This window comes from Balaenoptera physalus (genome assembly GCF_965194825.1).
Source record: "Balaenoptera physalus genome assembly, chromosome: 5".
In the NCBI taxonomy this organism is placed as follows: Eukaryota; Metazoa; Chordata; class Mammalia; order Artiodactyla; family Balaenopteridae; genus Balaenoptera; species Balaenoptera physalus.
The window spans coordinates 137,492,790-137,519,061 of NC_138884.1; the positions used below are offsets into that span (position 1 = coordinate 137,492,790).

Consider the following 26,272-nt stretch of genomic DNA (forward strand, 5'->3'; position numbering starts at 1 on the left):
TATTCGGGGTCTTTTGTGTTTCCATACAAATTGTGAAATTTTTTGCTCTAGTTTTGTGAAAAATGCCATTGGTACTTTAATAGCGATTGCATTCAATCTGTAGATTGCTTGCGGTAATAGAGTCATTTTCACAATGTTGATTCTTCCAATCCAAGAACATGGTATATCTCTCCATCTGTTTGTATCATCTTTAATTTTTTTCATCAGTGTCTTATAGTTTTCTGCATACAGGTCTTTTGTCTCCTTACGTAGGTTTTTTCCTAGGTATTTTATTCTTTTTGTTGCAATGGTAAATGGGAGTGTTTCCTTAATTTCTCTTTCAGATTTTTCATCATTAGTGTATAGGAATGCAAGAGATTTCTGTGCACTAATTTTGGATCCTGCTACTTTACCAAATTCATTGATTAGCTCTAGTAGATTTCTGGTAACATCTTTAGCATTCTCTATGTATAGTATCATGTCATCTGCAAACAGTGACATTTTTCATTCTTCTTTTCCAATTAGGATTCCTTTCATTTCTTTTTCTTCTCTGATGGCTGTGGCTAAAACTTCCAAAACTATGTTGAATAATAGTGGTGAGAGTGGGCAACCCTGCCTTGTTCCTGATGTTAGTGGAAATGCTTTCAGTTTTTCACCAGTGAGAACAATGTTGGCTGTGGGTTTGTCATATATGGCCTTTATTATGTTGAGGTAAGTTCCCTCTATGCTTACTTTCTGGAGCGTTTTTAACAAATGGATGTTGAATTCTGTTGAAAGCTTTTTCTGAATCTATTGAGACGATGATAAGGTTTTTCTCCTTCAATTTGTTAATATGGTGTAACACATTGATTGATTTGTGTATATTGAAGAATCCTTGCATTCCTGGGATAAACCCCACTTGATCATGGTGTATGATCCTTTTAATGTGGTGTTGGATTCTCTTTGCTAGTATTTTGTTGAGGATTTTTGCATCTATGTTCATCAGTGATATTGGCCTGCAGTTTTCCTTCTGTGTGACAACTTTGTCTGGTTTTGGTATCAGGGTGATGGTGGCCTCGTAGAATGAGTTTGGGAATGTTCCTCCCTCTGCGATATTTTGGAAGAGTTTGAGAAGGATAGGTGTTAGCTCTTCTCTAAATACTTGATAAGAATTCGCCTGTGAAGCCATCTGGTCCTGGGCTTTTGTGTGTTGGAAGATTTTTAATCACAGTTTCAATTTCATTGCTTGTGACTGGTCTGTTTATATTTCCTCTTTCTTCCTGGTTCAGTCTCGGAAGGCTGTGTTTTTCTAAGCCTTTGTCCATTTCCTCCAGGTTGTCCATTTTACTGGCATACAGTTGCTTGTAGTAATCTCTCATGATCCTTTGTATTTCTAGTGTCAGTTGTTACTTCTTCTTTTTCAATTCTAATTCTCTTCATTTGAGTCTTCTCCCTTTTTTGCTTGATGAGTATGGCTAATGGTTTATTAATTTTATCTTCTCAAAGAACCAGCTTTTAGTATTATTGATCTTTGCTATCGTTTCCTTCATTTCCTTTTCATTTATTTCTGATCTGATCTTTATGATTTCTTGCCTTCTGCTAACTTTGGGGGTTTTTTGTTCTTCTTTCTCTAAATGTTTTAGGTGTAAGGTTAGGTTGTTTATTTGAGATGTTTCTTGTTTGTTGAGGTAGTATTGTATTGCTATAAACTTCCCTCTTAGAACTGCTTTTGTGCTTTCGTTGCATCCCATAGGTTTTGGGTCATCATGTTTTCATTGTCATTTGTTTATAGGTATTTTTTGATTTCCTCTTTGATTTCTTCAGTGATCTCTTGGTTATTTAGTAGCGTATTGTTTAGCCTCCATATGTTTGTATGTTTTGCAGTTTTCTTCCTGTAATTGATATTTAGTCTCATAGCGTTGTGGTCGGAAAAGATACTTGATACAATTTCAATTTTCTTAAATTTACCAGGGCTTGATTTGTGACCCAAGATATGATCTATCCTGGAGAATGTTCCATGAGCACCTGAGAAGAAAGTGTATTTTGTTGTTTTTGGATGGAATGTCCTGTAAGTATTAATTAAGTCCATCTTGTTTAATGTATCATTTAAAGCTTGTGTTTCATTATTTTCATTTTGGATGATCTACCTATTGGTGAAAGTGGGGTGATAAAGTACCCTTCTATTATTGTGTTACTGTCAATTTCCCCTTTTATGGCTGTTAGCATTTGCCTTATGTATTGAGGTGCTCCTATGACTGGGTGCATAGATATTTACAATTGTCATTTCTTCTTCTTGGATTGATCCCTTGATCATTATGTAGCGTCCGTCTTTGTCTCTTGTAATAGTCTTTATTTTAAAGACTATTTTGTCTGATATGAGAATTGCTACTCCAGCTTTCTTTTGATTTCCATTTGCATGGAATATCTTTTTCCATCCCCTCACTTTCAGTCTGTATGTGTCCCTAGGTCTGAAGTGGGTCTCTTGTAGACAGCATATATACGGGTCTTGTTTTAGTATCCATTCAGGCAGTCTGTGTCTTTTGATTGGAGCATTTAATCCATTATCATCTAAGGTAGTCCTTGACATGTATGTTCCTATTACCATTTTCTTAATTGTCTTGAGTTTGTTATTGTAGGTCTTTTCCTTGTCTTGTTTTTCCTGCCTAGAGAAGTTCCTTTAGCATTTGTTGTAAAGCTGGTTTGGTGGTGCTGAACTCTCTTAACTTTTGCTTGTCTGTAAAGGTTTTAATTTCTCTGTCAAATCTAAATGAGGTCCTTGCTGGGTAGAGTAATCTTGGTTGTAGGTTTTTCCCTTTCATCACTTTAAATATGTCCTGCCACTCCCTTCTGGCTTGCAGAGTTTCGGCTGAAAGATCAGCTGTTAACCTTATGGAGATTCCCTTGTATGTTATTTGTTGATTTTCTCTTGCTTCTTTTAGTACTTTTTCTTTGTATTTAATTTTTGACAGTTTGGGTAATATGTGTCTTGGTGTGTTTCTCCTTGGATTTATCCTGTATGGGACTCCGTGCTTCCTGGACTTGATTGACTATTTCCTTTACCATATTAGGGAAGCTTTCAACTATAATCTCTTCAAATATTTTCTTAGTCCCTTTCTTTTTCTCTTCTTCTTCTGGGACCCCTATAATTCGAATGTTCGTGCGTTTACTGTTGTCCCAGAGGTCTGTGATACTGTCCTCAATTCTTTTCATTATTTTTTCTTTATTTTGTTCTGCAGTAGTTATTTCCACTCTTTTATCTTTCAAGTCACTTATCCGTTCTTCTGCTTCAGTTGTTCTGCTATTGATTCCTTCTAGAGAATTTTCAATTTCATTTATTGTGTTGTTCATTATTGTTTATTTGCTCTTTAGTTCTTCTAGGTCCTTGTTAAATGTTTCTTGTATTTTCTCCATTCTATTTTGAAGATTTTGGATCATCTTTACTATCATTACTCTGAATTCTTTTTCAGGTAGACTGCCTATTTCTTCTTCAATTGTTTGCTGTGGTGGGTTTTTACATTGCTCCTTCATCTGCTGTGAATTTCTCTGTCTTCTCATTTTGCTTAACTTACTACATTTGGGGTCTCCTTTTCACAGGCTGCAGGTTTGTAGTTCCCGTTGTTTTTGGTGTCTGCTCCCAGTGGGTAAGGTTGTTTCAGTGGCTTGTGTAGGCTTTCTGGTGGAGGGGACTGGTGCCTGTGTTCTGGTGGATGAGGCTGGATGTTGTCTTTCTGGTGGGCAGGGCCGTGTCTGTTGGTGTGTTTTGGGGTTTCTGTGAACTTATGATTTTAGGCAGCCTCCCTGCTAATGCGTGGGGTTGTGTTCCTGTCTTGCTAGTTTTTTGGCATATGGTGTCTAGCACTGTAGCTTGCTGGTCGTTGAGTAGAGCTGGGTCTTAGCATTGAGATGGAGATCTCTGGGAGAGCTTTCACCATTTGATATTATGTGGGGCCGGGAGGTCTCTGGTGGCCAATGTCCTGAAGTCAGCTCTCCCACTTCAGAGGCTCAGGCCTGACAGCCGGCCGGAGCACCAAGACCCTGTCAGCTACACGGCTCAGAAGAAAAGGGAGAAAAAAGAGAACGAAAGGCAGAAAAAAATTAAATAAAGTTACTAAAATAAAAAATACGGAAAATATTTTTTAAAACCAAAAAATAAAAATGTAATAAAAGAAAAGGAAAGAAAGAAGAGAGCAACCGATCCAAAACACAAATCCACCAACGATAACAAGCGCTAAAAACTATACTAAAAAAAAAAAAAAAAAAAGGACAGACAGAACTCTAGGACAAATGGTAAAAGCAAAGCTGTACAGAGAAAATCACCCAAAGAAGCATGCACCTACACATTCACAAAAAGAGAAAAAGGAAAATACACACACACACACACTCATATATATATAAAAAGGAAGAGAGCAACCAAGTCAATAAACAAATCTAGCAATGATAATGAGCTCTAAATGCTAAACTAAGATAAACATAAAACCAGAGACAAATTAGATGCAGAAAGCAAACCCCAAGTCTACAGTTGCTCCCAAAGTCCACCGCCTCAATTTTGGGATGATTTGTTGTCTATTCAGGTATTCCACAGATGCAGGTACATCAAGTTGATTATGGAGATTTAATCTGCTGCTCCTGAGGCTGCTGGGAGAAAGTTCCCTTTCTCTTCTTTGTTTGCACAGCTCCTGGGGTTCAGGTTTGGGTCTGGCCCTGCCACTGCATGTAGGTCGCCCTCTGGCGTCTGTTTTTCGCCCAGACAGGATGGGGTTAAAGTAGCAGCTGATTAGGGGGCTCTGGCTCACTCAGGCCAAGGGTAGGGAGGGATACGGAATGTGGGGTTAGCCTGTGGTGGTAGAGGCTGCTGTGACGTTGCAACAGCCTGAGGCGTGCCATTTGTTCTCCCAGGGAGGTTGCCCCTGGATCACGGGACCCTGGTGGTGGTGGGTTGCACAGGCTCCTGTGAGGGGAGGTGTGGATAGTGACCTGTGCTTGCACACAGGATTCTTGGTGGCTGCAGTAGCAGCCTCAGCGTCTCATGCCTGTCTCTGGTGTCTGCACTGATAGCCACGGCTCGCACCCATCTCTGGAGCTCGTTTAGGCGGTGCTCTGAAGCCCCTCTTCCCATGCACCTTGAAACAATGGTCTCTTGCCTCTTAGGCAGGTCCAGACTTTTTCCCGGACTCCCTCCTGGCTAGCTGGACGCACCCTCCTAGACGCACTAGCCCCTTCAGGCTGTGTTCATGCAGCCAATCCCAGTCCTCTCCCTGGAATCCGACCTCCTAAGTCCGAGCCTCAGCTCTCAGCCTCCATCCGTCCCGGCAGGTGAGCAGACAATCCTGTCAGGCTGGTCAGTGCTGGCTGGCACCGATCCTCTGTGCGGGAATCTCTCCGCTTTGTCCTCTGCATCCCTGTTGCTGCGCTGTCCTCCATGGCTCTGAAGCTTCCCCCCTGCCTACTCTCCGTCTCCGCCACTGAGGGGGCTTCCTAGTGTGTGAAAACTTTTCCTCCTTCACAGCTCCCTCCCAGAGGTGCAGGTACCCTTCCTATTCTTTTGTCTCTGTTTTTTCTTCTTTTTTTGCCCTACCCAGGTACGTTGGGAGTTTCTTGCTTTTTGGGAAGTCTGAGGTCTTCTGCCAGGGTTCAGTAGGTGTTCTGTAGGAATTACTCCACATGTAGATGTATTTTTGATGTATTTGTGGGTAGGAAGGTGATTTCCACGTCTTACTCCTCCACCATCTTGAAGGTCCCCCCAAGAAATTTAACTTTAATGTTCCATATATGTTCATACAATAAGTTGCTAATCTATGAAAAAGTAATTTTGTGGTGTGAAATTTGGGATTTCTCCTATGTTCATAACTCACCTCATGTAATTTTTTAATAGACTATTTTTTAAGAGCAGTTTAGGTTCACAGCAAAATTGAGGGGAAGTTACAGACTTCTCCTATACTTCCTGCCCCATACACACATTGCCTTCCCTGTTATCAACATCCCACAATGGAGTGGTACATTTGTTAAAACTTATGTACCTACGTCACACAATATTATCACCTAGAGGCGATAGTTTACATTAGAGTTCACTCTTGGTGTTGTACATTTTATGGGTTTGGACAAATTTATAATGACATATATCCACCATTATAGTATCATATAAAGTAGTTTCACTGTCCTAAAAATTTTCTATGCTTTGCCTATACTTATTCATCTCTCTCTCTCTCCTCCTTAAGCCCTTGTAACCATTGATCTTTTTACTGTCTCCATAGTTTACCTTTTCCAGAATGTCATATAGCTGGAATCATATATTATGTAACCTTTTCAGACTGGCTTCTTTAATTTAGTGATATGCATTTAAGTTTCCTCCATGTCTTTTCATGGTGACGTAGCTCATTTCTTTTAAGTGCTGAATAATATTCTATTGTTTGGATGTACCAGTTTATTTACCCATCACCAACTGAAGGACATCTTGGTTGCTTCCAAGTTTTGGCAATTATGACAAAGGCTGCTATAATATAAACATCCATGTGCAGGTTTTTTTGTGAACATAAGTTTTCAACTCCTTTGGCTAAATACAGAGGAATGCCACTGTTGGATCCTATAGTAAGAGTATATTTACTGTTGTAAGACAACAGCAAACTCCCTTCAAAAGTGGCTGTACCATTTTGCATTCCTACCAGCAATGAATGAGAGTTCCTCTTGCTCTTTGTCAGCATATGGTGGTGTCAGTGTTCTGGATTTTGGCCATTGTAATAGGTATATCTGGCACTTATTTGGTGTAACGAGTGGTATCTCGTTGTTTTAATTTGCATTTTTACATAGGATTTGGAGTATCTTTTCATTTACTTATTTGTCATCTGTAAATCTTCTTTGGTGAGGAGTCTGTTAAGGTCTTTGGCTCAATTTTTTAAATCAAGTTGTTTTGTTTTCTTACTGTTGAGATTTAAGGATTCTTTGTATATTTTGGGTAATAGTCGTTTATTAGATATGGTTTTTTTTTGTAAATATTTTCTCCCAATCTATGATTTCAATTTTCATTTTCTTGATAGTGTCTTTCACAGAGCAGAAAAATTTAATTTTAATGAAGTCCAACTTACCAGTTGTTTCTTTCATGGAGCATACCTTTGGTGTTGTAACTAAAAGCTCATTGCCAAACCCAAGATTATCTAGATTTTTCTCCTATGTTATAGGAGAAACTCCTATATATAAAACTCCTATAGGAGTTTTATAAGTTTTGCATTTTACATTTAGGTCTGTGACCCATTTTGAATTAATTTTTATGTAAGGTCTGTATCCAGATTCATTCATGTGAATGCCTAATTGTTCTAGCACCATTTGTTAAAAAAAGGCTATCTTTGCTCCACTGTATTACCTCTGCTCCTTTGTCAAAGATCAGCTTACTGTATTCATGTGGGTCTATTTCTGGGTTCTGGGTTCTGTTCCATTGATCTATTTGTCTGTTGTTTCACTGATATCACCCTGTCTTGGTTACTGTAGGTTTCAAGTAAGTCTTGAAGTGCGGTACAGTGTCAGTCCTCTGACTTTGTTCTTCTTCTTCAATGTTGTATTGACTATTCTAGGTCTTTTGCCTCTCCATTCAAACTTTAGAATCAGCTTGCCAATATCCACAAAATAACCTGGTGGGATTTCAATTGGAATTGCACTAAATCTATAGATCAAGTTGGGAAGAAATGACATCTTGACAATATTGAGTCTTTTTATCCATGAACATGGGCTAGCCTCATTTATTTAGTTCTTCTTTGCTGTCTTTCATCAGAGTTTTGTAGTTTTCCTCATATATATTTGGTTAGATTTACACCTAACTATCTAATTTTGGGGGTGCTAATGCAAATGACAATGTGTAAATGACACTGTGTTTTTAATTTCAAATTCCACTTGTTTATTGCTGGTATATAGGAAAGCAATTGACTTTTGCATATTAACCTTGTATCCAAAACAACCTTGTTATAATCACTTCTTTGTTCCAGGGTTTTTTATTTTTTATTCTTTTGGACTTTTTACATAGACAATCATGCTATCTGAAAACAAATTCTTCTTTCCCAACCTGCATACCTTTTATTTCCTTTTTTGGGGGGGTCAAACTGCATTAGCTAGTACTTCCAGCATGATCTTGAAAAGCAGTGGTGAGAGGGGACACCCTTGCCTTGTTCCTGATCTTAGTGGGAAAGCTTTCAGTTTCACAGCTGTAGGTTTTTTACAGATATTCTTTACAAAATTGAGGAAGTTTCCCTTTGTTCCTAGTTTACTGAGAGATTTTTTTTTATCATGAATGGGTGCTGGATTTTGTCAAATGCTTTTTCTGCATCTATGATATGATTCCCAAATGATTTTTAATGTAGATACTAATAATAAGGTTAGATCACACTTCTGGGTCTGGTGAGTAGCATATAAAGAAAGATATGTTATAAATGTGTTATGCATCTCTCTTTATCTAATCCACTATTTAACTGCCAAACGACAGTGGTTGAATATTTGCTTAACCTGAGATAACAAAGTTAAAATGAGACAGAAAAGTAGAAACCTTTAAGGAGAAATATAAGAATTCTATCAGAAATGCACTAAATACTAAAGCAAACATTTAAAATTACTTAAATTACTTAAAATTAAAAGCTTTTCAGATATTAATCACCACCAATATTCTTACCTTTTGGACAAGAAATGACCAAATGATACTAGAAATTTTTTCAAGAACTCATGGAGTGCTTCCAAAATCATACCCCCATAGTGTACCTTAAAGAAAGTCTCAACAAATATTAAGAATCAATATCATATAGGCCATGATCTGTGGTCTCTATTTAACCAGATTAGAAATTAGTAATAAAAAGGAGTCTAAATACCCATGTATTTGGGAATTTGAAATTAGACTTCTAAAAAACTCATGGATCAAAAAAAAGATCATAATGAATGTTTCATTTTACATGTATAAATTTGGGCATTTATAATCAATCCTCTCCCTCATTTGCTATAGATTAGCAAAAAACTTCTGCTACTTGGCAGAAGTAAAACCTTGAGTATTTGAAGAGAAACATATGCTGCATATGTTGCTCTCCAAAGCGAAATATGTGGCTTGAGACAGACTCCCTCTGGCCTCTTCTTAAACCTATCCAAAAAATCTACACATTAACCTAAAATACAAGACTTTATCCTTCCTGCAAGCATAACTCAGCTTTGGGTTAGCTAAAGTATGCTTAACTTCCCTCCCTGACTTCATGTTTAGTGCACAGGTGGTAAAATTGGTAATGAAGAATAGAAATCAATAGTCGACATTAGGTTATTATGCCTCAAACTGTAGTCTGAGTTTCCTGAGAAAATTTGCTTTTTGAAGTAGCTGAACATGTCTTTCTTCAAATATACCTCTAAATGCTTAATATTTCAAACACTTCAATTAGTACAGTTTTTTTCACCAAACCAACATGACATCAGATAATATTTAATATCTTCAGAAAAATCCACTTAGCTATGAGTAACAAATGTTTTACTATAAATCCTAAGAAGTACGTTCTGTAATAATCTGAAATTATGTCTTCTTTTTACTCTAAAGTGAGTTTACATAGCTCTGGTTGTTTACACAGCTAAGAGTTATTTTTTAAATCCCTGCAGGTCTTACCTAGTACACATTCCTAAATAGAAAGAAATAATGTTCTTGTCCCTCCAGAGCTTATAATTTATTAAATAATCCTAGACTGGGGTAAAACCCCTCTTCTTCAAAGTTGTAAATCTTTTGATAGTTAAATCAGTCCATGTAAGAGAACAAGCAAAATAGCAAGGTGACAGAAGAGGAAGTAAAACTGAAAAACAACAAACAATTAGACATGACTAATGGGCCACACTGTATCCCATTAATTTTACTTAATGTTCCTATAGTGTTAGAACAAATGACATTAAACAACCAAAAAGTAACACTGTTTCTTGTTCTAAAACTCTCAGGACCCACATACAATAACTAAGGTCTCATCATGTGCACTGGTTTGTAGAATGTGGAAAAGATGTGATCATTCTTTCAGAGGTGTTTAAATATCAATCAGTCAATAAGGATTTATTGAAAACATACTGTGCAAAATAGTGTATTAGGCAATGGGGAAAATAAAGGAAAGCATAAGACTCTTCTACCTTGAAGTGCTTACAATCTACTTGGAAAGATAAGATTTTCATGAAGAAAGACAGAGGGGGAGGGAGGGACTGAGAAGGAAGACGAGGAGACAGAGAAAGAGGTGTAATACAATGTATAATATTTATTACAAGACATAATTCATTGCTAAATTTTGTAAGAAAGATTAAAAGTGATATGGAGATTCAGGAAAGATGAGAGTTTGTAAAATTGAAAATATCTTCCCAATCTCTGGAAATTCTTGTACAAGCAAGGTGAGCAAGGTTATTAAATTCCATTTCATCAGATCTTCAAGTTAAATTTATATATTTAATTCCAAGGTTATTAAATTCCATTCCATGGAATGAGGACATGGGGAGGGGAAAGGGTAAGCTGGGACGAAGTGAGAGAGTGGCATGGACTTATATATACTACCACATGTAAAATAGATAGCTAGTGGGAAGCAGCCGCATAGCACAGGGAGATCAGCTCGGTGCTTTGTGACCACCTAGAGGGGTGGGATAGGGAGGGTGGGAGGGAGATGCAAGAGGGAGGGGATATGGGGATATATGTATATGTATAGCTAATTCACTTTGTTATACAGCAGAAACTAACACAACATTGTAAAGCAATTAAACTCTAATAAAGATGTTTAAAAAAAAAAATGTATCCTGGCCTTTAAAGTAAACAATATTCAGAAGAAAATAGCAGTACAGTCTTCTAACATACCATTTGAAGGGCTGAAAGTTCTTCTGTTAGTCGAGAAATCTGTACATTATATTGCTTTCTTGTGTTTGCAACCTGTAAATTAATATATCTATGAATTATTTAGGTCTACAGTAAAAATAATTAACATCCAATAAAAACATTTAGAATAATAATTTTGATAAAAAATAAAATTCTAACTTTTAGGGCATAAAGAATAAGCACACAATGTATTAAAGAGTCAAGAATTTATAATAACAGTGGAAGTAAGTGAACAGGATGATGTCTCCTAAAGTGTTTGTCAAATTTTTGGTCTTTATAATGGGTTCTCTTCCAATTAAAATGTACCATATTAGAAATGAAAACAGAAAATTTCAAAATATTTACTTATTAATCCCTTTATAAATAATAACTTAAAGTCATTACAGGTTAACATAAAAAATACACTTTTGTGAAAATATGTGTATTTCCCAAAAATTAAAAAATTTTTAGAAGAGTGGTATTAGTTTACATTTTTGCAAATTTCCTTAATGTCTATGGCTTAATAGAAGATAGCTAGACTCTCAAATCTATTTCCACGTTCAAGCTGTTGTGTTGTTGCATACCATCAACTTCTGGAAGACAACCCTGCAGTCATGAGAGAATGACTGTGAAAAAAGCAAAGTGTTCTACTATAATTATGAAAGTAGGTACGATTTTGCAGACCACCTGAACAATACTTTGAGATCTGCTACCACAGAGCAAGTCAGGAGAAAAACTGAATTATACACTAAAAATGTAATTAATAACTTTTAAGGCACTTTTGTTTTATAAACAGAAGAATATTTTTATAGTACACATCATATTTCAGTGCCACATTACTTTATAAGAAAAACCCTTATTTTAATTAGCAGTTAAGTATCTTCAGAAATAGTAGAATTTATGTGTACAGAGTATTTTCAAGAACTAGTCACATCTCCTCAGGATGGCTCCTAAGACAATATTTTTTTCTAATATCTACTCGTGTTTTTAATATATTTATTTATTTATTTTTGGCTGCGTTGGGTCTTCGTTGCTGTGTGCCGGCTTTCTCTAGTTGTGGTGAGCGCGGGCTACTCTTCATTGCACTGTGCGGGCTTCTCAATGAGGTGGCTTCTCTTGTTGTGGAGCACAGGCTCTAGGCGTGCGGGCTTCAGTAGTTGTGGCTCGCGGGCTCTAGAGCGCAGGCTCAGTAGTTGTGGCACACGGACTTAGTTGCTCCGTGGCATGTGGGATCTTCCCGGACCAGGGCTCGAACCCGTGTCCCCGGCATTGGCAGGCGGATTCTTAACCACTGCGCCACCAGGGAAGTCCCTACTCATGTTTTTAAACAGACCATGAAGAATATTGATCCTGATGATATATCATCAGTACACATTTATGACCCAAAGGTATTTGGAAATTTTCTAGCATCTTATAAAATGGATTATTTCTCAAACATGATGTAAACCTTCTTTAGAACATTTACAACACTGTTATATACTTTAGTTAATTAAACTAGAGTTATTTTTTGGAAGGCCTGCCGAGCATATTATATGTGGGTCCATTTCCGTTCCATTTTAGGTTATAATTTGATGTAGCTTTTCCTATGAAAAACTATATTAAAAATCAATCCACCCTATTTACAGGTCAGTGACAATCATAGTTAGCATTTATTGAGATTTAATGTGTTATGAACTGTTCAGAGTGCTTTACGTGTTATTATCTCATTAATTCTCACAACAACATGATGAAGTAGTTATTATCCCCATTATAGACAAGGAATATTCAGGCTGAAACTAAGTCATGAAGGTTCCTAGAATAAAATAATTTTGGTTCTTATAAGCCCAATCATGTCTGTCTGTCTCTCACATAGTCTTTTAAGTGTTCCTTTTAGTATCTAGAAATGATGCAGGCAACATGAGGGTTTATGACCATAACAGTATATATATTTTGAAACCACTTATGTTAATAATTTCATAGATAGTCTTTACGAATATGTAGGAAAGCATATTAATGTAAATATTACAGTAAAAATGAAAACAGGAATTTCTGCTTTTGCTAATTCATCTATCTGACAAAATATCAGATTAAAAATTACAACCAAGGCTTTTTGAAGAAGTGGCTGGCTGATTCTAGGTCTGAGGCAAGGAAAGTACAAGATGAGAAATATCATTTATCCAGGAAAACTAGAGAGACAAATTGAGAATAAAAGTGAAGACTGATGGCAATGAATCATGAAATAAAAAAATAAAAATGAATCCATCATAACAAACAAAGGGGGCAGGACTCTAGCCCTTACCAAAAAATAACAGCTAATAAATGTATAGAGAGATTGACAGAATTAGAATTTCTAATTACCCCATATATTTATTTATTTTAGACAAGGATTATCAATGGATGATAAAACCACTGGATGAAAGATTTTGGTGGAAAAGGATAGCTGCATGGTCTTCAAGTAACTTCCCCAATTATTTATAAAGTATACAATGGAAAGATCTGGTCTGAACACCTTAATCATGTGGTCAAGCTTAGAATCACCAATGTACAACTGACATTACAGCTTCCTGATGTGATGAAGTGGGATGTAGGTATACATATCACTCTGCCAGAAATGACCTGAATCTAATCAAAACGAAAGTCACATGAGTCCAAATGTGGAATATTCTGAAGGATTCTACAAAGGATTCTTGTCATATACAAAGGAAGGCAGGGGACTGGGTTAAATTGACGGAGACTACAGAGACGTGGTAGTCAAATACAATGATGCATAAACATGGATTGGATCCTGAATTTTAAAGACCAAACAGCTACAAACAATATTTTGGGAAATTTGAGTGTGGATTGAAGTAATGTTGATTTTTTTTAAGACATGGTAATTGTGGTGTGGTTGTGTAGCAAAATGTCCTTTTTCTGGGGAAACAGATGACAAGATGAAGTGTCATGAGGCCTGCAGCCTATGTCTGAATGTTTGGCAAAAGGGAAGAGTGAGTATGTAACATAAAGAGAGATGGAATGGGTGTAGCAAGACACTAAGAGTTTTCTGGGTGAGAGGTAAATAAGTGTTCATTATACAGCTCTTTCCTTTTTATGGGTTTGAAAATTTCTAAAAATAAAAAAAATACTAAATTCACGATAAACAATTTCTCATAGTGGTTGAGAGTAGAGCTCATCTGCAACCCAGTTCTGCTATTTCCTAGAGGTGGAACCCTAAGCAAGTTAGTTAACTACTCTGCTTTCCAGTTTTTTCATCTTTAAAATGGGTTTTTGTGGTTTCTTCCTCCTAAACTCACTTTACACTTTTTAACTTTACCACACCACTTATGAATTAATTCATATCCACACCAGAGGAAAGGGCAAATAAATGTATGTCTTCCCTCTCTCTTTACATGAAAGCAAACTTATATTTCCAAGACAGTTTTAACTTTCATAAGGCTTGCAATTCAAACTAAGAAACAACTCATTGGTTTAACAAAAAAAAATAAGATTTAGTCTTGATAGCGGAATTGCAAACAACACAATTCACAAATCATATAGGTATCTGCATGATGCGATTGAAACAACGCTGGGCTCAGTATAGCAAGGAGAAGTTGTGAGTCTAAGTTCTGGCTTTAATTAGTGTACAATTTTGAGTGAGCCAATAACCTCTCATGGGTTTCAGCTTCATTACAAATAAAATAAGAGGTTAAAGCAGATTTCTCTGGTACTCCAGTCCGAAGATACTCTAAGATACTGCAAGTAACAGTAGGTTTTCTTCTCTTGCTTCTTATATGTTCTAAGTTTCTTTTTGACCCTTCTTCTTTACATCATACTTCAGGTGTGTTAATCTTCACTATATTCCTAGCCTAAATCTCTCTCCTTCCCACTTGCCCTATCCCCTACCTCTACCTCACCCTGGCACTAATGTTAGGGGCTACTATCATGAGATGATTTTTACTTGAAATTTAGCACAATTGATACAATCAGCTGACAATTAATTAGCTAGGTCCACAAGGCAAAAACTCAGGTAGTATCTACTCTTAAGCTGTGAAATTCTGTAAAATTTTGAATTTTAAATATAATTAAAACCCCCTTACTTCCTTCCTGGTTCTTATGGCAGCATCTTGCACAAGCCGAGAAACTGTTTCTTTCATTTTCTCTATATCTTCTTCTTTTTGCTTCTCCTCAAGCAGAGCCTTCAGAAAATAATAATTTGATGTTATCATAGGTCACATCGTTATTAATAGAGATTATATAATAAATGGGTAAAAACCTATCCACTAATCACTTTCTTGAAAGCATACCTCTTATGCGAAACTTCTGAGACATCTCCACTTTGAGATCTTGCCTAAGTTATGAATGATATTTATTTTCCTTAATGTCCTCTCCTGACCTTGTCCTAACTAAAAATTTATTCTTTTCCTTTGATATTTGTTTCAGCCAGTACCATCACTCTTCTAATCTCTATGGCTTGGAATTTAGGATTATTTTTAAATTTTCTTTCTCCTTTATTCCCTATGTAAAATAAATAATCAAATCTAAATATTATATTCTTGGAAAAATCTCTTAGATTTCCCTTTCTTTCCATTATTTGGTTTTATTCAAATTATGTCCCTTGTCACCTCATACCTCCATCACTGTAGACACCACCTACTTCCTCTCCATGAAATTTCTAACCAACCAATCATTCTCATCTCACCTAAAAAGTACTCTTATAAGCCTAGTTCTGTTGTCAGTCACATCCCATTTCTTTGCTTCCCTGTGGAGCAGAACTCCTCTAAAGTCTGCACTTGCTCATTTCCAAAACTTTCTGTTGTGTTCACTCTAATCAGGCTTTCACTGTCCATGATCTCTATACTGCTGACCCATGAGAGTCAATTTTGCGTAATTATTTTATTGATCTGTCAAGCAGCACTTGAGATAATGGATTACTTTCTTTTCCTTGTTTTACCTTCTTTACTTGGCTTTTAGCACACCCTAGTATTGGTTTTCCTCTTAACTCACTGATTATTCCTTTTGAGTCTGCAATGTCATTTCTTCCTCTTCTCCTGAACCTCTTTATTACTGAACTATCCAAGTCTTAGTCCTTGGTCCTTTTCTCTATCCACATCCACCCCTTGGTGGTCTAATCCAATCTCGCGGTTTTAAATACCATTTGTATGCTGACAAGTCCCAAGTTTACATCTCTAGTTCAAATATCTTCCTGAGCCTGGAACTCCTCCAATTTTAGGTTTGAATGAATCTTTTTTCTTTTTTTTATAAATATCATTACAGAGTAAGTGGCTCTGTGTTCTGATCCCACTATCTTGCAAAGATACCATACACATTCCTATCTCTGTTTTTGTTGTTTAATATATTTCCTCCTACTTAAATAGGTAAGCTAGGGAGAAGTAATAGCTGTTTTGATATAACAATCTTGTCATGGAGAATAGGACAATGGGGAAAAGGGAAGTTTCACAAGAAACTATGGTAAGGTTGTGCTTCATACCTGTTTGCATGATTGGTTAAGAGAACTTCTTGACTTCTTGGAACAAGCAACTGAAGGTGGGAACCCTCTGGCAATTAAGCAATAAGTCAAGAGGGAACTTAATACTGTAGCCATAAACAGGCAATTTACGATTCAAGTCCAATTTGTGGACTTGAGACTTGGATGAGAAGATTTAAGGGACAGGAATGAGTATTATTACTACTACCTTCTCTGTCCACTGTGCTCCACACAAAATATTCATCTTTACGCCCTGATGTTAAGAATGCTCATAGGCTTCGGAGGAGAGAGAGAAACAATTCTGCCCTGCTCTTAATTTTTCTAGTTAACTTAGGCGTTTAGAGGAATTCCCAAGCATATTATGTATTTTGTGCCTTTCATCCATTCTAAAAGATCACAGAAGGGAATAATATCTGAAAGGTATAAAAAGCACCTTAGCATTCTCACAGCTTAGATTTGGATAATTATTTCTTTTTTATTTCTTAGTAGCTTCTTAACATGCAACTTATAGCTTGTTTTGTTTTTAATAGTTCTCTTGGAAAACCATCTATCATGTAAAAAAGAAAACATAAATAAAACAATGTTTTTCCTTTGTAATCCCCATACGTCCCAGTGGAGTACTATGCATATACTAGGAATTCAATAAATATTGATTAAATGAAATAATAATTTAATGATTGCTTCGTAAGGGAGCCAGCAACATTAAAAACAAACCTATCGGGGTTTCCCTGGTGGCGCAGTGGTTAGGAATCCACCTGCCAATGCAGGGGACATGGGTTCGTGCCCCGGTCCGGGAAGATCCCACATGCCGCAGAGCAACTAAGCCCGTGTGCCACAACTACTGAGCCTGCACGTCTGGAGCCTGTGCTCCGCAACAAGAGAGGCCGCGACGGTGAGAGGCCCGCGCACCGCGATGAAGAGTGGCCCCCGCTCGCCGCAACTGGAGACAGCCCTTGCACAGAAACAAACACCCAACACAGCCAAAATTTAATTAATTAATTAATTAATTAATTTTTAAAAAACCTATTTTGTGACTTCTAAACTAAATACCATTAAATGAAAGTGGTAAAAGACAAAAGATGTGATATGTGGTAGCACAGTAATCACAATTATTAGAGGGTTAAAAAAAAAGAGCAGTGACATGAAGGCTCCAGTTAATAAATCTTTATAGTTAATTTAATTCCTCTCAATTAAGCTTCTGCTCTATTAGAGTAACTGTGTAAGTAATGAAGGCGAAATAAAGATTAATAAGATCCATCTGATTCAAGTGACTAAAATATAGAGTATACATACTGCAGTAAGTACTTTAACAGATTTTTTAAAAAAAGTATAAAGACTACAGGGGATGAAGATTAGTTACACAAGGATTGGCGACATAAAAAACGTCTAATGAAAGTTTTAGGAGAGGGTTGACATTTTATCATATTTTATGATGTTAAGTCTTAACATCAAGAATGTATCAATAGTATGTCTATTAATGGTGAGCAATTTCATTTTTATGCATTAATTCTGTAGTTACTGATTCCTTTACTATCAGGTCATATGGGGGAATGTTCAGTATTTCATTATTGTATTTATTATCTATTTATTATTATTTATAAACATGGTTACTAGTTTTCTTACCTGATTTTTTTGAAGGTTAGCTTCTTCTAGGAGTTGCATGCTATTTCTGGCTCTTACAATAGCTTCGTATTTCTTATTTTCTAATTCATAGCACTTTGCTTGTAAGTCTCTGGTCTGTTTTTCCAAATGTATTTTTTCTGCTCTTAATTGGGTAGCTTCTTGGATTGTCACACATAACCTAAAATTTAATAGTAACGTTGAGAAAGTTAAATATTTTTAAAAGGGAGGGAGATAGGAGATTTACAGAGCATCTATTACAGGACAGGCATTATTCCAGTTACTTTCACATGGTATCTTCTCATTTGATTCACACAAAAGTTCTGTAAAGTAGGTTTCATTTTTTCCATTAAAAAAAATAACAAACAGACCCAGAGAGCTTAAACATTTAATTAAGGTCATATGAATAATGAGCAGTGGGGCTTAGACTGAGCCTAGATATTCTGACTCTGATTATGTTACATTTTCTACACTTTCCTACTTATGTTAACTCATACTGTCTTATACAGTTACATGACAGTATTATAAAGCAAATCCTTAAAGAATAAGTTGTTCTTTCTATTTATATGGTCTTTTTGTCCTTTAGTTTTTTGCTTGGCTCCCCTTTACTACTCTCTACCCAGGTAACCCATGTTAATTTACTAATGTATATCTTTGAATATTTTTCTCCATGTTCACAAAATCATATGTATGATTTTTATATACATACACATATACACATAAATATACATACACAGTATATACACATCAATCCACAGGTTTTTAAACACAATTTTTCATGTTATAAAAATTAAGATCACAGTATATACCCTTTTCTGCACTTGCTTTTTTTATTCAATAACACCTTGTAAAAATCCCCTCAAGCAATACATCCAGAAGCTCTTTCCTTTCCTAGTCTGACGGATGCAACTTCTCCTCACTGTTAATTTGTATCTCCCTAATTACTGGAGAGTTTAGGCCTATTTTAAAAGTTTGTTAGCCACGTGAATTGTCTTTCAATTTCCTCCTCATATCCTTTGCCTACTTTTTCCTGATGGCTTATTAACTTTGCTTGTTCCTTTATAAGAACTTTTTGAATATTAACATATTTAACCCTCAGTCTGTTCTGTACGCTGCAAATATTTTTTTCCAAATCTACTTTTTTGTTGTGGCCTACTGACTCTATTTAGGAAATCTTTATTACACTAAAAATGCTCACTTGAATACAGCTAAATTTGACTATTTTTTTCAACATCTGGGATTTCAGTTTTTATAAAGATGATCTCGTTTATCCATAGATGGTTAATGTAAGCTCCTAGATTTCCTCAAAAAAATGTTATGCCTTTAATATTTTTGCCTGTAAATCTTTAATCAATCTGGAATTTACTTCTGAATGCGCTATAAGACAGGGTCCAATTTAACTTTCTTCCAGATTGATAGCCAGTTGTATGAGTACCATTAGTAACTGATGAACTGAAATAACCCCTTATACCTAAAATGTGCAAATATCATGATTTACTTATAGATTGTCATGATCCACTGATCTATTTGTCTAGTCTAGGCCCAAGTCATATTAACTTGATTATAGTGGCTTTATAACATGTTCTGATATGTTCTGGTAAGACAGTTCTTCCCTTGCATTACATATGTTTCTTTGTTTTGTTTCAGGCATTTCTTTTCTAAGTGGTGGCATGAGAAGCCATAATGAACATAACTGTATTTTCATTGTCACCCTTGCATTTCCCAGCTTTTGCATCACACATTTAGCTGTCCTATTATTTGCCATATTTAGGTTTATTAAGGTTGTACCTCTTTCAAAATGGTGATTTTTTTTTTCACTACATAAGGTCCCTCTTTATTCTATTTACTGCTTTTACCATTAAACCCTACCTTATGTAATATTAATATTGTCATTCTTGCTTTCCTTTTGTTTACAGTTGTTAATATTCTCCACTAACACCTTTATTTTAAATTGAAAACAAATCTTCTTCATCTTTCCTTTCTTGATACCTTTGTTCTAGTTCATTTACTCTTTTAGGTATTTTCTAAAATAACACATTACTAGGCTTTAATCAAACTCTGCAGGTCTCTGCTTTTTAATGGAATACAGTCCTCTCATACTTTAATGATTTACATATATGACATTCTTCATCCCATCTTACTTTGGTTAAAGCACTGTGGTAGAAGAGGAAGCAATCTCTACCTCTCCCACAGAGGTATAGGACATCTGGCACTTTACTAGCATCGTTCACCCATTCACTTCACCATGGCCTCTTGGGGGCCAGGCAGAGGAGGTGACTCATGAAGGGTTCATACCATCTTCATCTCCCAAGAGTCCATGTGTCTCAACAGGGCAAGCTTTGTTTAGGACTCTGTGAATTCCAATCTTCAGTCAAGGCACTCTGACACTCACCTCCAGGCTTCACACCCACACATGTCAGAAAAAGCCTTGCAACTAAAGGATTTACATGTATTTAACAGTCCATCAGCCACAGCAACCATGTGGCTCTGAAAAGTCACACTGGTGCTAGGGGTGGAGTTACAGGAAAGTAGATTCAGATCATCAGCTTCATAATTTAAAGGTTTCCATAATTTTATAACATAAAAGACGTATTACTCCTGTTATTATTCTCATAAAGCACTTACTTCTATATCCTCTACAGCCAAATCTTATATGAATCCTTTCTTTCAACTTACTAAAATTGGGCCAAGTTCCCGCTCTATAATAATAGCAACAACAATGATAATAGCAAACACTTGTAAGAACATTCTTTGTGCTAGGTACATTACATATGTTAAAGAAAACATAATCCTCAATATCTTCAATGATGCTATGAAATAGGTTATAGCATTAGCCTATGAGGTAGGATATGAGATTATATCATATAAATTATGAGGTAGGTTAAATCATTATATTTATTTTATAGATAGAGAAACTGAAGAACAAAAAGGGTAAGCAATGTGCCCAAGGTTATTGATCTAGTTACTTGTGAAGATGGAGTCTGAACTCAGTCAGTTTGGGTCCAGAGTCAGTGTTCCTAACAAATATGCTATGCTACCAAATAGAAACTTCCACCTAAGGATGTCCACTCTCGCCACTATTATTCAACACAGTTTTGGAAGTCCTAGCCACAGCAATCAGAGAAGAAAAAGAAATAAAAGGAATCCAAATTGGAAAGGAAGAATTAAAAATGTCACTGTTTGCAGATGACATGATACTATAGATAGAAAATCCTAAAGATGCCACCAGAAAACTACTAGAGCTAATAGATGAATTTGGTAAAGTTGCAGGATACAAAATTAATGTACAGAAATCTCTGGCATTCCTATACACTAATGAAGAAAAATCTGAAAGAGAAATTAAGGAAACACTCCCATTTACCATTGCAACAACAACAACAAAATACCTAGGAATAAACCTACCTAAGGAGGTAAAAGACATGTACTCAGAAAACTATAAGACACTGATGAAAGAAATCAAAGATGACACAAAGAGATGGAGAGATATACCATGCCCTTGGATTGGAAGAATCAACATTGTGAAAATGACTATACTACCCAAAGCAATCTACAGATTCAATGTAATCCCTATCAAATTACCAACAGCATTTTTCACTGAACTACAACAAAAAATTTCACAATTTGTATGGAAACACAAAAGACCCCGAATAGCCAAAGCAATCTTGAGAAAGAAAAACGGAGCTGGAGGAATCAGGCTCCCTGACTTGAGGCTATACTGAAGCCTGAAGCTACACAAAGCTATACAAAGCTACAGTAATCAAAACAGTATGGCACTGGCACAAAAACAGAAATATAGATCAATGGAAGAGGACAGAAAGTCCGGAGGTAAACCCACACACCTATGGTCATCTAATCTATGACAAAGGAGGCAAGAATATACAATGGAGAAAAGACAGTCTCTTCAATAAGTGGTTCTGGGAAACTGGACAGTTACATGTAAAAGAATAAAACTAGAACACTACCTAACACCACACACAAAAATAAACTCAAAATGGATTAAAGACCTAAATGTAAGACCAGACACTATAAAACTCTCACAGGAAAACAGGGAAGAACATTCTTTGACATAAATCACAGCAAGATCTTTTTTCACCTACTTCCTAGAGTAATGAAAATAAAAACAAAAATAAACAAATGGGACCTAATGAAACTTAAAAGCTTTTGCACAGCAAAGAAAACCATAAATGAGATGAAAAGACAACCCTCAGAATGGGAGACAGTGTTTGCAAATGAAGCAGCTGACAAAGGATTAATCTCCAAAACATACAAACAGCTCATGCAGTTCAATATCAAAAAAACAAACACCCCAATCAAAAAATGGGCAGAAGACCTAAATAGACATTTCTCCGAACAAGACATACAGGTGGCCAAGAGGCACATGAAAAAATGCTCAACATCACTAATTACTAGAGAAATGCAGATCAAAACTCCAATGAGGTATCACCTCACACCGGTCAGAATGGCCATCATCAAAAAATCTACATACAATACAGGTTGGAGAGGGAGTGGAGAAAAGGGAAGGAACCCTCTTGCACTGTTGGTGGGAATATAAATTAATACAACAACTGTGGAAAACCGTATGGAGGTTCCTTAAAAAACCAAAAATAGAACTACCATATGACCCAGCAATCCCACTACTGGGCATATACCCTGAGAAAACCATAATTCAAAAAGGCACATGCACCCCAATGCTCATTGCAACACTATTTACAATAGCCAGGTCATGGAAACAACCTAAATGTCCATCGATGGATGAATGGATAAAGAAGATGTGGTACATATATACAATGGAATATTACTCAGTCATAAAAAGGAACAAAACTGGGTCATTTGGAGAGATGTGGATGGACCTAGAGTCTGTCATACAGAGTGAATTAAGTCAGAAAGAGAAAACACAAATATCGTATATTAACTCATACATGTGGAATCTAGAAAAATGGTACAGATGAACCTATTTGCAGGGCAGGAATAGAGACGCAGATGTAGAGAATGGACATGTGGACATGGTGGGGGGAGGTGGGGGATGGATGAACTGGGAGATTGGGGTTGACATATATACACTACTATGTGTAAAACAGATAGCTAGTGGGAACCTGCTGTATGGTGCAGGGAGCTCAGCTTGGTGCTCTGTGGTGACCTAGATGGGTGGGATTGGGGGTGGGGTGGGAGGGAGGTCCAAGAGAGAGGGAATATATGTATACATGTAGCTGATTCATACAGAAGAAACTAACACAACATTGTAAAGCAACTACACCCCAATGAGAAAAAAAAGAAGAAACTTCCACTTAAATTACACCAATTCAGATCTATGTATCTATGTATAACTATATAGCAAGGCACTGTCATTTCAAGTTAAGTTGGTGGTGAGAAAACATACCAAAACCCAGGGTACTGAAGGAAAGTTTGCATATTGAACATTATCACCCCCCAGACTCTTTCTTCAGGATTTGGAATACACTCAGGCTTGTGCACTTCCATTCCCAGCCCACGTCAAAAGACTGATGGATCCTACTCTGGAGAAACTGGCTCAAGCAAGAGCACCCTCAGATTCTGATATCTGGGGACTGCCCAAGGAAAGAGTCAGCTCACTGCCTAAACATAATATAGTAAGTCTGCCAGACTACAAGCCCACCTATACGTACCTACCTACCTATCTACTTTTTGGTGTCTTATTTTTTTTTAAAAATTGAGATATAATTGACATACAACACTACGGTCAACCCCCATATCTGTGGTTTCCACACTACAGGATTCAACCAACCAGACTGAAAATATTTTTTAAAAATTTCCGAAAAGTAAAACTTAAATTTGCTGTGCACCAGCAAGTATTTACATAGCATTTATATTGTATTAGTAAGTAATCTAGACATGATTTAAAGTATACAGGAGGATGTGCATAGGTTATATACAAACACTGTATCATTTTATATAAGGGACTTGAACACCCACGGATTTTGGTATCCACAGGGGTCCTGGATCCAAAACCCAGTGCATACTGAGGGACAGTTGTGTATTAGTTTCAGGCGTAAACATAATAATTCAGTATTTGCATATATTTTGAAATAATCACCACAATAAGTCAAGTTGATATCATCACATATACAATTACAATTTTTTTTCTTGTGATGAGAACTTTTAAGATCTATTCTCTTAGCAACTTTCAAATATACAATAGAGTATTATTAACTATAGTCACCATGCTGTATATTACATCCCCGTGATTCATTTCTTTTATAACTGGAAGTATGCACCTTTTGACCACCTTCATCTATTTCACCCACCCCTCCCCACTCCCTGCCTCTGGCAAACATCTATCTGTTCTCTGTATCTGTGAATTTGATTTTTAAAAACATGGAATGTTTCATGGATTTGAGTGTGGGTCATGCTAATTTTCTTTGTATATTCCAGTTTTTAGTATATGTGCTGGCGAAGCAGGCACTTTGGTGTCTTATTTTTAAATATCAATGGATAGAAAGGATCACCAAGCCTTTGGAAGGAAGACAGACAGGCACAAAGAAAAAAGGAATGTTAGAGAAAGCAGAGACAATGCAGGTGGCAGAATAAAACCTTAAAAATATTTTCATATATTTTACTAAGAGATGATATAACATTTATACTAAGATACTATAGAAAAAGAAACATTCAGAGGATAAGAAATGGCTCTTTAAAAAATTTATGATAGCTAAAATAAAATATTCAACAAATGGTTAGTTAGAAAAAAATTTAAAGGAACCCCCAAGAAAGGAGAAAATACATGAAGAAATGGAAAATGGGAGAGAAAAAACAGGAAAATTAGGGAATCAATCCATTAGATCCAATATCCAACTAATATCATGCTAAAAGAAAAAATGAAAAAACAGAGAAAAAAAATTATTCAACAAAAAATCCCAAAAGTATTGCCAGAAGTGAAGAACATGAATTTCTATATTGAAATGTCCCCAGTAAAATGAATGAAGACGAATTCTTACTAAATGTGCACATCTGCAATTGTAGAATATTAACTGTGGAGGTCGTGGGTAGATGATCCCGCAAGTCTCTGGGACGGGGTCCGCGGGGGTGGGGGAACAGGTCAAACACACAAAGCAGGAATTTCGAATGACAAAGGAAATTTTTTTTTCTGCAGCTGGAAGCTAGATAATATGAGGAAAATGTCAACATTTTAAGGAAAAATGATTTAAAACCTAGGATTTCCAACCTACGATTCATTACTCACCCAAACTATCACCTTTAAAGGTAGAATAAAGATATTTCTAAACAATGTCTTAAAAAAATGTACCTTCTATGTGTACTCAGGAAGCTGAGGAAGAATGGTATCCGTTAAAATGGGAGCGGGGAGGTGGAGACAACAAATCACAACAAGGAAAGAACAATGGTTCAAATTCTTAGTCTTATTGGCATATTCTTACTTTGAAAGAAACACCAAATTAAAAAATATGAAGAGGTGGTTTAAAGCAATTCTGTTCATTTCACTCTGACCTTATTCAACAGAGCATATACAAATCAGCAGTCTTTCCCAGAGAACTGGCATTCCCTGGAGATAATTCCCAGTACCCGTGAATCATCTAAAAAGCAGGGAGGCAGAGGCCGTTTTTTGGAAGATGGGAGAAAATGATTTATGCTTCTTAGGTGTTTGTGGCATTTGAAAGGATCACAAATGATAATTTTATAAATAAATAATAAATATAATTTTAATAACTCAAATAGTAAGTATTTACTGAGGCCAAAGTGTCTGATTTTATGGAACAAAGATGACCATTAAAAACATAGCTTTTCCATAGCTGGTAGTTCCATTAAACAGGATATATTCACACCTAAAACACTGGCTGAACATTGCTTATAGACACATATCAACTACACTAATAATTCTGCTTTCTCTTATATAAAAATACAAGAGTTTTTTTAACTTTAAAATATAACTTTTTAAAATCATAATAGAAACAACATTAATTTAATAGCTCCAAAAGACAGCCAATGTAAAAATTTTCTTTTCAGAGGCAGCTAGCTGAATACTGAACTTTAAAAAATATCCTTAGATTTTCTTACGTATGCAATAATCTCTTTTTCGGAAGCTTTCAGTTAGGTTATATTATAACTTTATACTAAAAGCAGAAAAAAAAGCAACACAAATCTCAGAGCCTTCAGTACCAAAAAGACAACTTAAAGCACTGATGAACAACTTGATTCCTTATGAAATACTATCAGAATCAAAGGAACTGAAATTTACATATTCAGATTTCACTATTTCAAGTCTCTAGCATTTATTTTCATAGCACGTAATGCTACTAAAATAACAAATGAAAAATCTACAACCACAGACTTTTCTCTAAGGTTAACAAAAAAGTTCAAGAAAGCAGTCAAATAATCATTCAACTGTTGAAAAGTTTAGAAAAATGCAAAACAAAACCCAAAAAACCCTAGCACTTAAAAATGACAACATC

At 36.0% G+C, this 26,272-nt stretch overlaps 1 protein-coding gene across 2 annotated transcripts in view; it reads right to left on the reverse strand.

Annotated features, from left to right (window-relative positions):
• The window catches only part of SCLT1 (sodium channel and clathrin linker 1), a 232,580-nt gene that overhangs the window by 88,406 nt on the left and 117,902 nt on the right, over positions 1–26,272 (reverse strand). For both annotated transcript variants that reach the window (XM_082462157.1, XM_082462156.1), the window contains exons 12-14: positions 17,838–18,015; positions 14,827–14,925; positions 10,778–10,849 (exon numbers count right to left, since the gene is read on the reverse strand). In XM_082462157.1, coding sequence (XP_082318283.1) covers positions 10,778–10,849; positions 14,827–14,925; positions 17,838–18,015 — 349 coding nt within the window. The remainder of the gene's footprint in view (positions 1–10,777; positions 10,850–14,826; positions 14,926–17,837; positions 18,016–26,272) is intronic.